This window comes from Sordaria macrospora, chromosome 2 (assembly GCF_033870435.1).
Source record: "Sordaria macrospora chromosome 2, complete sequence".
Taxonomy (NCBI): Eukaryota; Fungi; Ascomycota; class Sordariomycetes; order Sordariales; family Sordariaceae; genus Sordaria; species Sordaria macrospora.
Genome location: NC_089372.1, coordinates 3,073,990 through 3,088,275, shown reverse-complemented (window position 1 = coordinate 3,088,275; position 14,286 = coordinate 3,073,990). Strand labels below are relative to the sequence as shown.

General features: G+C 52.7%; 1 protein-coding gene across 1 annotated transcript; it reads left to right on the top strand.

Annotated features, from left to right (window-relative positions):
* The first annotated feature begins 976 nt into the window (after positions 1-976).
* Positions 977-8,881, top strand: SMAC4_03938 (uncharacterized protein). Its single transcript, XM_003348044.2, has 4 exons — positions 977-2,924; positions 3,027-3,861; positions 4,044-4,132; positions 4,185-8,881. Exons 1-4 carry the CDS (start codon positions 2,493-2,495, stop codon positions 8,034-8,036), a joined length of 5,208 nt encoding a protein of 1,735 aa, XP_003348092.1. The 5' UTR covers positions 977-2,492; the 3' UTR covers positions 8,037-8,881.
* The last annotated feature ends 5,405 nt before the right edge of the window (positions 8,882-14,286 follow it).

The window sequence follows — 14,286 nt, the reverse complement described above, 5'->3', positions numbered from 1 at the left end:
CCAACGTCAAGTCTTGTGTGATTGGAAGGCGGTGCGACGGCTGACGTTCGAACCCCTGTCGATATCAGAATCTTTTCGGTTCAATCAGTGCTTTTCCGGGTCCATCGAGTCCCTCTCGCTGTCCCCTCTTTGGTTTCCCTTCCACATTTGTCTCCGACCAAACCCGAGTCGGACTTCCACCCACATCGATGCGCATATGGCCGCTTGCGGCATTCCCATTGTCCAACGATGATTCTTCACGTTCAAGGATTTGGTACCTGACATGCAGATTCGTGCTCCTTACATTTGATGTTTTGATCGATTGCGATTTTGACTGGCTGACTGGATCGTGTACCAAACGACCAACTGGTTTTCTTTGTTGGCCACGGGGCCATCAAAATCGAATAGGAGCTGCGAGGAACCAAAGGAATCGGACCATATTTGCTATCAGTGTGTGGTGATTCATTGGTTTCCTAAAGCGAGCAATAGAAAGCATGAGCATATGTATCCAGATGCACACACGCTGACCACCCGCCGCTCTTTCTGTTCGATTAACTGCCTTCTCTTATTCCGAGGCCATAGCATTCTGATTTCAAACGAATCAGACCTCTTTTGCTTTTGACCTCTCGATGTTGATTTCCTCATCTTTCCATGTACATGGGAGTTGCGATGGCGTGCACTGATGCTTACACCGCAGCTCGGACCTTCACCCCTGCCAATATCTCGAGGGGATCAAACACATACAATTTGCAGGAGCCCACTTTTGTTTGCGACGGATGGTGGATGAGACTACGGGGGTTTGGGATATGACTGATTACCATGAAATCGCCAAGATGGATGAAGCGGAGAAAAAGAGAGACAATACCTACAACACATCGACATTCTAGAGGTAGGTAGGTACGTCTAATATGTTAGCGCACTGCAGTTTCCAGTCGACGACGACGCACCGCTCTGGTCAGGGCAGTCTTGATGGAGAACTAGAGAAGTGCGGAAAGGCTGTCATTATTGACCTCAGCCGCAAATGAGATTTTCACCAGAGAACTTTCCCCCGACTGATATAAGAGTGGCTGAGGTAGACAGACGGTTTAATATACCAGGTGCGACTCTGGTGGTTGTACTTCAACGGAGCCCCGAGCCGATCGATGACATTGATGAAAATGGAAGATACAGAGGTACTTGGCCTAGAAGGGTCTAGTGGAGACCCACCAGATGCCGGAAGACCGCGACTGAAGTTGGATGGCGGGCGGCATCATGTCTAGCGTCGCTGCTACCGTGACCGCACTGCAAGAGTTGCGCCTCCCCTTTCGTCCCGACAGCTGCCGCAGCGCCGCCTTGCCTGTGGTCCTTGCTGGATTTGAACGTCTTCCGTCCGTCTCCCGCCGCCCGTCAAACTGGTCGTCTCAGCCTGTGCAAGTGGAATGTGCCCACTCGACATGCCCTCTCCCTGATATCCCAATTCCCACCTACAACCCTCAAAACTGTATACTTTTAGACTGCGGGACCGGGGGGAGCTGCTATCAATCAGTTCACTGTCTAGGCGTCCACACACCTCATCCTCACACCACATTCTATCCATTCACCATTCACATCGCCTCGTGCCGTCCAGGTCCCGGCCATCTCTTCCACCCGACGTTCACTTCCACTTCTTCACTTACTCCCTTCCGGTCTCCGCCTGGCCCCGGCCTCCGTCTCCATTTCCAACTCCCTCTCTTTCTCTCCAGTCTACCTACACTCCCCATCTTCAACAACACAACACCACAGCAAAATTCCGAACAATCTGGACCTTTGTTCGGCCAACCCTTCCATCTTTCCGGGTCAATCCACTCATTCCCACAAATCACCAACCAGCCTCACTACGAACGCATCCAGTTGTCCACCCCATACCGCAATCTTGAATAGTTCAGACGGCAAACCTCTTGGTTGTCACCGAACAGATTCCGGGCCAAATCGCCTTTTTCAACAACGAACCTGGCTGGTTCTGCTGCCACTCACGGTATATACATACGGAGTGCTTGTACAAACAGCCAACCCTAACACGGTAGACTGAGGTTGTGGAGGAACACAGAAGAGGTTCGATCTGCATTTCCTTCTGCGACACACACACAGGAACGACATACACTTCACTCTCGGTCGACCTCCGGCTCCTGAATTTCAGGTTTCCAAGGCTCGCTCCCTAGGAAATCTGTGCTCAGCCGGGACTCTCCCACGGCCCTTTGTCCGCGCGGACCCTGCCAGCAACTAATAGCAGCAGCGCAGAACCGAATATCGTAACCTCAATTCACTCACAACTCCCTGCAGCGCTAAATCATTTCGCGGTCCCGCCTTGTCGACCGTTCTTCGCCCGAACCAGCTTCTAAACATTGTATTCTACGATGCGTCCGATATTTCGATAAGACAGAGACTCTCCGATTCCGTAAACGCCAATACGTTACTGCTGCGTCTCGGTCCACCCACCACCGATCTTCGCCTTGTGTGATTATCAATTCGCCCTCCAAGACAAGCCTCCACCCGCCATGGTGTCCACCCCCTCTGGAGGCGGGTCTGTCGCTGTGGCGGCTGCCGGAACGTCGAGCAACAATGCAAGCGCGCGAGCCTCCCCTGCTGTTACCACCCATTCCAGCAACGGAAAGTCCAAGGCGGCGCCAGTCAACTCCAACGGCTACCATCCTCCGAAACCCCAGATTCCGCTGAGCTTCATGAAGAGCGAACCTCTCGATCTGAATTCGGTGGAGCGACGCGGCCAGCCTACCGCGTGCAAGGAACCCTCAAAGAAGAAGAGCCGACCACACGGTCTCGAAGAGGCACCAACTTATTGCCCAACAGAGGAAGAATGGAAGGAGCCCTTTGAGTACATCCGCAAAATCACGCCAGAAGCCAGCAAATATGGTATCTGCAAGATCATTCCGCCCGAGTCGTGGAACCCCGACTTTGCAATTGACACCGAGGTACGCTCGCTCGCCCGTCAACAGCCGTGATGCCATTTGCAACCACGCAATCTTGTTGAACAAGTACTTTTACGGATGGCCTTGCTGACCCGTGTACCACAGAGTTTCCACTTTCGCACTCGCAAGCAGGAACTAAACTCGATCGAAGGCAGCTCGCGCGCCAATATCAACTATATCGACGCCCTTCAGAAATTTCACAGACAACACGGGAACAACCTCACGCGACTTCCGTATGTCGACAAAAAGCCGCTTGATTTATTTCGGTTGAAGAAAGCCGTTGAAGCCAGGGGAGGGTTCGACAAGGTGTGCAAACTCAAAAAATGGGCGGAAATCGGGCGTGACCTGGGCTATAGCGGCAAGATAATGTCGTCTCTATCGACGTCGCTGAAAAATTCGTATCAAAAATGGCTTTGTCCGTACGAAGACTACTTGCGAGTCGCAAAGCCTGGCGTTCATCAGCAACTCGAGCTGGAATATGGCGGGCCTCTAACACCCAGCCCAGCCCCAAGCCCTATGAAGCGATCCAACGCCCAGACCCCATCAGACCTCCGTGGTGAATCTCCATCTCGGCACCCCATGGAGACAGCAGTCAACGGGCATGTCAGGGATCCTGACCGGGATGTCACCATGATAGACGCCCCCTCGATACCAGCGCCACCGGTCAAAAGTGGCTTCACAGCCATCAACACTGGAGGCTTCACGGCAATCAATTCAGGGTTTACAAGTATAAATCGTCCGCTGGCCCCGGCATCAGAAACCATCACTCCGCTGTCTTCCGCCAAAAATACTCCTGAAATTCGAACATCAGCAGCTGGCTCGTCTTCACTGAAGCGGCAACTAAGCTTCGACAGTACGTCGGATTCCGCCAAGAAGGAAAGCTCAGTGGACAAGGACGATGGAGAAGCAGGGAGTCGTCGTAGCAAGAGGCTGAAGAAGGGTACGTCATACTATTTTCCCCTCACCTTCAGGCGTGTCAATGTTCGCGAGCCAAGGGAATGTGGTGCTGTACACAGTCTCATTGTCTTCGAGGCAAATATGTCGTCTCATTTCATTTAAAATCTGTGCTCCGAGTCCAGGACACTTCATGGCTCTCGTATGCTAACGTGACCTCTATGACAGATTCGGTACCAACAGTTGCTGGCTCACACATGTCCCTCTTTCGCCCTTCGGCACCCAGAATTCCAAGAGAGGACTCTAGTTCGGGAGAGGTAGGTCTTATCTCAACGTCTGAATGGATATTCCCTACTGACACGGTGGTAGAATTGCGAACAATGCGGAAAGGGTAGCGAGGAGAGCTCATTCATGCTGGTTTGCGAATCCTGCGATAGCCACTACCATGGCTCGTGCTTGGACCCCCCTCTTAAGAGCAAACCAGAGAATGAATGGAATTGCCCAAGATGTCTCGTCGGAGACGGCCAGTTTGGCTTCGAAGAGGGCGGTCTCTATTCGCTCAAGCAGTTCCAGGAGAAGGCTGCCGACTTCAAGCAAGGCTATTTCGAAAACAAGATGCCATTCGATCCGGTTCTCAACTGCCACCGTCCGGTTACCGAGGATGACGTTGAGCGTGAGTTCTGGCGCTTAGTCGCAGACCTGGAGGAGACCGTCGAGGTCGAGTATGGCGCAGATATTCACTGCACGACACATGGCTCTGGGTTCCCGACGGTGGAGAAGAACCCCAACAATCCCTACTCAACCGATCCTTGGAACCTGAACCTCCTGCCCCTTCATCCAGAAAGTCTCTTCAGGTATATCAAAACCGACATCTCTGGCATGACGGTACCTTGGGTATACGTGGGCATGATATTCTCCACATTTTGTTGGCATAACGAAGATCACTATGCGTACTCTGCCAACTACCAGCATTTTGGAGCGACAAAGACCTGGTATGGCATTCCCGGCGAGGATGCCGAGAAGTTTGAGGCCGCGATGCGCGAAGCGGTTCCGGAGCTATTTGAGACGCAACCGGATCTTCTGTTCCAGTTAGTCACTTTGCTCACACCCGAACAGCTCAAGAAGGCAGGCGTGCGTGTATACGCCCTGGATCAACGGGCCGGTCAATTCGTTATCACCTTCCCCCAAGCATACCATGCGGGTTTTAACCATGGCTTCAACTTCAATGAAGCCGTCAATTTCGCCCCTAATGACTGGGAGCCATTCGGTCTTGCTGGAGTGGAGCGACTTCAGACATTCCGACGGCAACCATGCTTTTCTCATGACGAGCTATTATCGGCCGCAGCAGATGGAATTACGGGTACCGGGTTGACGATCCAAACAGCGAAATGGCTCGCCCCTGCTCTTGACCGGATCCATCAGCGGGAGATGGCGCAGCGTAAAGAGTTCATCGGTAAGCATGACTTTATCGCCACGCATCTCGACGCAAAACATCCGTCTCCGCACCATCCCTGCGTTTTCAACGGAGAAACGAGCGAGCAGTGCCCGATCCAGTTTGCCATTAATGACGTGGACGTGCCTGAAGAGGAGTATGCTTGTTTCTACTGCAAGGCATACACCTACCTCTCCCGGTTTGTTTGCCTGAAGACCGGCATGGTACTATGCTTACTACACGCTGGAAGTCATAAATGTTGCGATGCTCAGGAATCCGACCGCTTTTTAGGCAAAGAACACGCCCTGTACTATCGGAAATCCGACGAGGTCATGGCATCTACCCTTAAAAGGGTTACGGACAAGGCAAATGTGCCGGAGACATGGGAGGAAAAATATCAAAGACTTTTAGACGACGAAGCAAAACCGTCGCTCAAGGCGCTACGCAATCTGCTAAGCGAAGGCGAGAAGATTCCCTACGAGTTGCCATCGCTTTCCACCCTCAAACTTTTCGTCGATCGCTGTAACCACTGGGTAGAAGAGGCGACTAATTACACTATCCGCAAACAGCAGAATCGCCGAAAAAGCGAAAAGGCCTGGCCAGTCGGCGTCCGAAAGTCCGTCGGAAACGCTGAACACGATCAAAAGGAGCGGGAAATGCGCAACGTTGCCAACATCCATCGCCTCCTTGACGACGCGGAGATGATCGGGTTCGAATGCCCTGAGATTCAACAATTACGGGAGCGAGCCGAGGCGATCAAGGCGTTCCAGGAGAGTGCAAAGAAGATGCTGGATCTCCCACGAGACCTTCAGCCGATCGGCACCGTCGAAGAGCTCCTTGAGGAAGGCCAAAATTTCAACGTCGACATCCCCGAGGTAGAAAAGCTCTACAGCGCGCTGGAGAGACTCAGATGGGACGAAAAGGCCCGGGAGAGTCGATCCAAGTTCATGACCCTCGATGAGGCGCAAGAGTTGGTAGATGAGGGAAAGCGCCTCGGTATACAAATATACGAGGACAACATCAAATACCTGGAGGAAAAGCTTGAAAAGGGTCGCGAATGGGAAAAGAAGGCTAGGGAGTTGATCAACGCCGATGTTGTGAACTATTCGCAACTTGACTCCTTGTCGGTACAAGCACAACACGCCAACCTGCCAATCTCTAAGGGGACGTTGGATGTGGTTGACGCGATACTATACAAACAACGAGAAGCCCAACGCCAGATCATCGAGCTGAACAAGCGCTCCGCAGATCCCGATTATACTCAAAGACCCAAGTATAATGAGGTTGCCGAGGTGATGAAGAAGGTCGAAGAACTGCAGGCTAAACCTGCCGGCACGCTCGACCTTGAGAAGGAACAAAAGCGCCACGAAGACTGGATGCGTAAGGGAAAGAAGCTTTTTGGAAAAAGTAACGCCCCATTGCACATTCTCAAGAGCCACATGGACTACGTCCTTGACCGAAATAAGTGGTGTTTCAACACTGTCGAGGACACGCCAAGATCACCCGCTGAGCCAGCATCCAGGGAGCCCAGCGTGGATGGGGAGCATGACGATTCGGACAACGAAGACGAAAGTGGCTCGAGACAAGTGTTTTGCATCTGCCGCCGTGTGGAAGCGGGTATGATGATCGAGTGCGAGCATTGCCGTGAGTGGTATCATGGCAAGTGTCTGAAGATTGCCCGGGGTAAAGTGAAGGAGGACGACAAGTACACCTGCCCGATCTGCGACTGGCGAGTCAAGATCCCTCGGGACGCATCGCGACCTAAGCTGGAAGACTTGATCGCTTGGTACGAAGAGATACCGAACCTTCCGTTCCGGCCTGAAGAGGAGGGTGTCTTGAAAGACATCATCGACATGGCCGAACGTTTCCGCAAACACATTTCTCCTCTGTGCTCCGGTTTTTCGAACGCTGCCGATGCGGAGAACCAACGTTTCTATCTCCGGAAAATCGAAGGTGCTGAAATATTGCTCGCATACGAGACCAACTATCTGAGACAGGAACTGCATAAATGGAATCCCGTCGCACCCGAGGCGCCTCCGATCCTGGAGCAGTCCAAGAGTACCCGCAAGCCCCGTCCAACGAAGCTTCAGAAGTTGCTACAACAACATGGTGTACAAGACCCGGACGACCTGCCTGAAGATGTTAGGGGGAGAGCTAACAGCTTAAAGCGTAAAGCTCAAAACGCCGAGGCTCATACCATTGGCCTGGGTCCAGGTCCCGGTATGCACCCATTCGGCCCCGGTCACACTTACTTCTCGCGACAGTCATCAGCTCAACCCCAGACGCCGGGTTTGTCGATGACTAACAGCTCTCACGCCCACCCCTCACGAGGACCCGACTCTGTGTCGCCCTCCAACACGCTGAATGGGCGCGCGGGATCGCTATCCCATCACTCGCCTCTCCAGCACTCGAGTTACTTTAACGGAGACAACAGCGCGTCCGGCGGGGCACTCAGCATCGAGGACCGGATACTCCGCGATCACCACGACAACGAGGACCACGCAGATGCCAACAGAGCCAAGTTCCGTGACTCCATTTGGGGGAGCGGCAGTTCTACAACCAAGAGGCCCTCGGCGTCCGCTCTGGTGACGGAGAACGACCCTATGGGCATTGGCCCGCCTGCTGACGAAGGTGTGGCGGACAATCACATGTTCATCGACTTGGTCCACGATGACGACGAAGAGGACGAGAGGAGAAGGGCGGCGACGGCTTCAGCTGAGCTGGTGGCTGACCATCACCACCTCCGCCATGAGATGGAGACGGATCACGATCACCTGTTGGAGGTGTAGGATCCCGATATCTGGCATGGCTGATTCTTTGTGTGTCCGTTCTCGTTCCTCCTTGGCGTCTTATTTGTTTGGACCTCTGTTTTTCTCAAGAGGAGTGGGCAATAGCTCGTTTACGTTGTGATTACATATCGGTTGTGATCACAGAGATGTATGCTTTCTGTCAGGGTCGTTGCCAGGTCCCTTCGTATGTTTTAGTTGGCGGCGTGTAGTGATGATATTTTAGAGCAAGGTTTAAACGGAGTGGTGTCAAAGTGGTGTATTCTTTCTCATTGTAACGGTTTGGTCGGTCTGGCTCGGTTGGTTGGTTTGGTTCAGTTCTGGTCGCATAAAAAGAAATGTTCGCGTTGTTTTACCTCTTTGTTTACCTGGTGGTGTCTCTCGTAGGCAGCATTATGTCACGTACATGGGTTGGTGACGACGGTTAAGAAAGGCGGACGGATGGGAGGAGATGGAGTTGGTTTCATCCGCGTTGTGTTCTTGTCTTTTGGTTGTGCTTGGTGGGCACAGCACAATATCCTCATCCTTACCTTCATCCTCAAATTCCAGCCGTATCCTTACTCATTCTCGACGCCTTCGTATGTGTTTGGTTGCTCGAGCGATGTAATCTGTTCCGATGCAGCCAGCTTGCCTGGTTTACCTCAACTAAGTCGTTTCTGGGTGGATCTGGTCACACTACTACTGCTACGCACGAAGAAACTGGTAATCACTAGAAACTTAATTCATATTGTGTCTAGGCCGGATAATGCGCGGGTACAATATAAACAAAGCAGTTGATTCGGTTGGAATATGAGTAACATCGTATCTACCGGGCATGATAGATCGATATGGCAACAGACAAATAGAATACTTAGCCCATCCACAAAACTGCATGCAGGCTTGATGCTCGCAAATCTCTTCCTCTTCATCGATCTTGATTTATTTCCATCCCCTCATCCCAGACTACATTAAAATCGCATTTTCTCATTTGTGTGTTTGTTTTGTCCCATATTTTTCCAAGAAAAACACCAAACCAGCATGATCCCAACATAAAGGGTAGGTTATTAGGTGGTCTGTGTGTGATAATGAGTTGATCCCCTTTTTGCCACCCGCTTCCGTTCACTTCAGTCAGGTTCCCTTCGCCATTTTTTCCCCTTCGCCATTTCCCCCTTCCCGTTTCCCCGTTTCCCGTTTCCCGTTTCCCGCTCACTTCCCCGGCTCCCCCGTATTTTTCTTTTTCATTTTCATATCCCCCTCCCGTTCCCGTTCCGGTCGTTCCGTCCGTCCGCTCCCGCCCCGGCGGCCCCGCCCGGGCCGTGTCTTGTCCCGTCACCCGTGAGCCCGCTCCAGCGCCCGCTCCATAGCTCGTTTCGTTATTTCGACCGCTCTTGCCACGTTTTGTTTTTGTATCATGAACACACGCGTTTGTGCTTTTGATTTTCTTTCTTTCTTTCTTTCTTTCTTTTCCACGCTTGGCTGACCTTGATGATATTTTCGTGATGAATTGCCCATCCCCCTTCCCATTCCCCCGCACGTCCCGGAGTTCGTACGAATAAACTCCGGAGAGACACTGTCAACGCCCAAAACGGGCGTTTTTGGGGGGGTTTTGAAACAGATTGATAATCACGCTATGATCAAGACAAGACGAAACAGAGACTATCGAGGAGTCCCTCCCCAGCAAACAACTTATCGTTTGCTGCGTGTGGCGTGTGAGCAACAATCATTATTACGATTACTCCGAATCGCCGAACGACCGACTGAGAGAGACCGATCGACCGAAAGGAAATGTTTTCGTACTTCGGAAAGCACGGATGCTTTACCCCTCCTCGTACCCTTCTTTTGATCATGAACGAGCGAACGAGAGACGAAAAGGGGACCAAAGCTACTTTTTAAGGTTCAACGGCTTCGTCGGTTGTCGTTGGTACACTGCAGGAGAAGGGGTAATTACCCTATCCGAGCTTTTTATAGCTTCTTTTACCCATCGCCATAACTCGGGGGACCCCTATTGTATGTCCCGGAAGGTCTAGACTTTGGTGCTTTGGAGGGAAGGCGTTAGGGGCCTTGCGGTTGTACGCCGTTAATACCGTTGGTGAAGATCGTCTTTTGCCATCAACGCTGCTGCATCAAGAAAGGTACGTAGGGAGGCGGATTCGTTCTCCTCAGGGTACGCTACCATTTGGTGAGCAACATGAGCAATAGCGCTACGCTACTAGTGTAGCAAGGACAAAAGATGATGTCACGGAGAAAGCCGTTTAGTATTACGTACAGACAGGGTCACGCAATGCTCGCTGGGGCAGAAAAACAGGAAAAGTGAGGCTTCGAAACGATATAAGGAAATGCCAAGGGGTATGGTGTACTGTGGTATGATGGTGATTGTCAACAGGGAAGCAGTTGGCACAAGAAAAAAGCGGAATGGATATTCTCGCAAAACACGTGTTGAAATACCGATCTTCAGGGCAAGGGTTTCTCAGAGAAAGACCAGGAAACCAAAGGTATTCCATATCCCCGGTTTACTGAAGAGGGAAGTTTGAAGTGCCGATCAGTCACCACTATATCCACCTGCCACCGATTTAAGTCCACCGTTACCAGTTTGATGGGACGGACTACTCGTGGAGTCATACCATCGGCAAAGAGGGGAAAGAGGACGAACTCTTGGTATTTGCTCTTCCAGTTCGCCTTAAAGTACTAAGCAGCAGGTTGTTGCGCAAAGCAAGCGTTTAACACAGAGCACGGGGTGAAGGTTAGGAGCAGCAAGCGGGGTGAATGTTAAGAGCAGCAAGCAGAGCGCAACACGACGGAGAGGTCCCGAGTGGTTCTCAAGATGTAGTCGGGGCTTCCTCCGTAGATCCCCAGGAGCCCTGATGCGCTTAGGAGATGGACACGGGGGGAAGGGTTCACGACCCGGTTTGATGAAGCACTAATCACGGTTGAGTGGTGTATAGAGAGAGCATGTGTGGCTTTCAAGACATCAAGCAAGCATGTAATGTCGTTCGGGCTCCATTCGGCCTTCAGAGCGCGGAACGTAATATCGGTAGGGCTCGCCCGGGGTCTTCGTCGGTCGGTACCCACCAGGGTCGCGGTCCCGGAGGGGAGGTGGGATGATGGACATCAGAAGTCTGTGAGCGAAGTGAGAGTGCGTGAATGTGAGCGGGAGATATGGGTGGGAGAGGTGAATGGGAGATATGATTGGGGCATGTATCCCATATGAGTTGTCTTGACTCACATTGCTTTTCTTGGCCAACCGAAAACGAGCACGCATTTCTCTTTGTACCTGGCGGTCTTGATCTGCTCAAGAGAGAGGGTGATTCAATATGAACAGTCTGATATGTGATGCCAATTCGATAGACAACCTTTTGATGATTCCATTCTTCAGGACGGGAAGGCGCACCCGAGAAAGACGATTCGCGTGCAGGGCATGGCACGGATGAGGTCCGTTAGGGTACCAGCACGTCGGTTCTGATTTCGTTGGGTCGCCTAGCAAGCTTCTTATCGGCCGATTACACTTTCTTTTTGCCTTGATCAAGATGATGTCCGGGCACAGCCAGTCGGGCAGAGGGCTGATGTGCGCGTGTCGAAAAAGGTATGGTGTTTGCAAATGCTCAAATTAGGGAGGAGTCTGGTCTGGGTCTCTGCTGGAGCCGCGGCTGACGTCGTGGGCTGTGATGGGCTGGTATGGGTTATGATGGGTCTCGACAGAGACACCATGACAAACAGGGTATGGCAAGCGAAGTTTCTTGATGGACCCAAGATATGGAAAGCGTAGCCGGTGCTGTACAGTGCACACTATGGTCCATACCTAGGCCCGAGTTATGTCAGACAGCCGAAACCGAAACGAGAGGACTCGATGATGGATGACATGGGCATGGATATGTAGCGAAACAGCGACCTCGGTGTTTTTTTTTTTTTTTTGCGGGGGGGGGGGGGGGGGGGGGGGGGGGGGGGGGTGGGTTTGTTATCCGTGCTTGGGCTGGCGCAGTAAGCGAGACGAAGCGAGGGATGGTATGAGGTTGTGATGTGAAGTCGAAGAGGTGGTCTTGATATCCTGGCGGTCGTGTTGTGCATTTTTTTCAATGTTTGTAATGCCGTGTACACGTGCTGATGTGCGTGCATATGATGCGGTGGAGGAGGCACAGCGACGCTCGCATGCTGCACACGTGTGAACATCGTGGTTTTTGTGGGCATTTAGAGCGAAAGGGTGAAATAGTGAATTTATTGGGTGGATGGGCCACCATTGGTGGTGATTCCGGTCAAAGCAATCCACTCCGATCGAATGCAACTGCAGTGCCGTGCATATCCCACCGGCGCACTATCTACATGTGTGAACACGGCACGGTAGTTTGCCAGATTGATTGAATGTGCAAGCGGACAGGGTGGGCGGGTGTGAAAGCTCATCTGTTGGATAGACTGCAACGGCCGCCGCCAGTTTGCCCCGATAGTTGCTGTCAAAACAACAGTTTGCCGTTTAGTGTAGACCTCGATATAGACTGTACGCTCTGCGAATGCAAGTACACGGAGAACGTGATGGCGATCCTTTTTTCGTTCCAAGTTCACGCGAGCGCGTGCTTTCGGGGAACGGTGTTCTCTGACATTACCAGAGTGCCGGGTTTCTCTTTTGATGAAAGCTGAACAGCACCAAAGTGGAAAAGGGCCGGCCCACGTTCGGATCTTCCTCCGGAGCATTTTGTGTTTCCAGAAGGTGACAAGGTGTCGCGAAGAATCCTAACGGTCCGGTGGTGTGCGAGGAGGCCTGCTGAGGTTACATGTACCTGCATAAGAGCTTCGGTTCCTGGCTGGCAGCCGGGATACCGCTGAAGAGCCTTGCCTGTTCCTGGCCGTGGCGCCCACTCAGGACCCCTGTTTTTGGAGTTTACTGGAGTTTCGCTGGAGTTGCTCTGGAGTTTATTGCCCTCTATCCGGCCAACTGGAAGTCTTCCCGGACAGGTGGCTTGCAGGGGGTGTCATTTTGTCCGGATCGCTGGAACCAGACGGGGACCGCAACAGAGAAACAGAGACAGAGACCTCGCTCATTGTTCTCGACCGTTTGGGCAGTCCTCTGAGTTCCAGACAGGCCATGGCAGTGCTGTGGCTGCTCTCATGTCTGTCTCGGCCCAGGTATTTGCCAACAAGAATTGTGCATCGGGGCCAGTATAGAGGCCGTAAGCTAGAGATATAGCATAGTGTCGGCAGAGGAACCGTGTCGGGAAAGGATCTCGATGTTCCGTGCACCGCGGGGGAGAGAGGACCCTTTCAGTTCCGGGCTTGGGGCTTGGGGGGGAGCAGAGAGCTTGGATGGGGCTCGACGCTCCGCTGGCCTCCGCCGGCCTCCGCTGCGTCAATTTCTCAGCGCAGCACCACACTGGACAACACTGCCTTTTTGGCCCAGGATCCGCTGGCGACAAGCAGAGCGAGTGGTTCTAGCGCCTGGTGGGGCTTATTTTAGTCGTTGCTTGGTCGCTCCAGACCCTCTGTGGCCCTCTTCGACCCTCCTCAGACGGGCCTCAACGGTTGGTGATCAGCCCATGTCGGGAACTCTCGAGTCGTTCATTGTACGAGTTCTGAAAAGAATAGCGCTCGGCGGGTGTCGAGTTGTTGTGTTGGAATCCAGATGTAATCCACCTTCCACCAGCACCCCGGACAGAGACGGGGCAGAGACGGGGCTTCGAGTAAAAAGTTTTTCAAGGCGGCCAGTCGGGTCCGACAAAGGTCCCATCGATACTGCAACCATGATTGCGCTTCATTGCGGCGACGTCGCTGCTTCTGGACAACGGCCGATCAAATAGAAGGATGTTCGTTCTGCAGGCGATAAGGGGCCCGTCACACACCCTTTCGTCACTCGGTTACATCTTGACACTCGGCTGGTGGAAACTGGGCGTCGGAAGCCAGAAGGTGTCGAGCTATGTCGTAATATTCAGCAAAACTGAAGCTCAACCGAAGGCTGTCTGGGTGTTCCAGGTTCGCTGCCCAACTCAAAAACTCTGAGCGAACGTCCTCCCGTTGCTTTCCCGTAGCCAGGTGGGTCAGCACAGACCACCAATCCCACTGCATGTCCACTCGATCCCACCCAGCAGGCATGCATTCCCACGCAAAAAGGCAGCTGCAGCAATGGAAGAAATGCAGGCACCGTGTCCAGGGGTCCGCCTGCTGTGCGTGACTGCAGGTGTTATGCGACTGCCTTCACACTGGACAGACTGCCAGATTCGTGGACTGTGGACTGCAGGGTCGGAGGGTGGTTCAAGCTCCCGTCCTTCAGGCAAGCTCCTGCCTTTGAACGTAC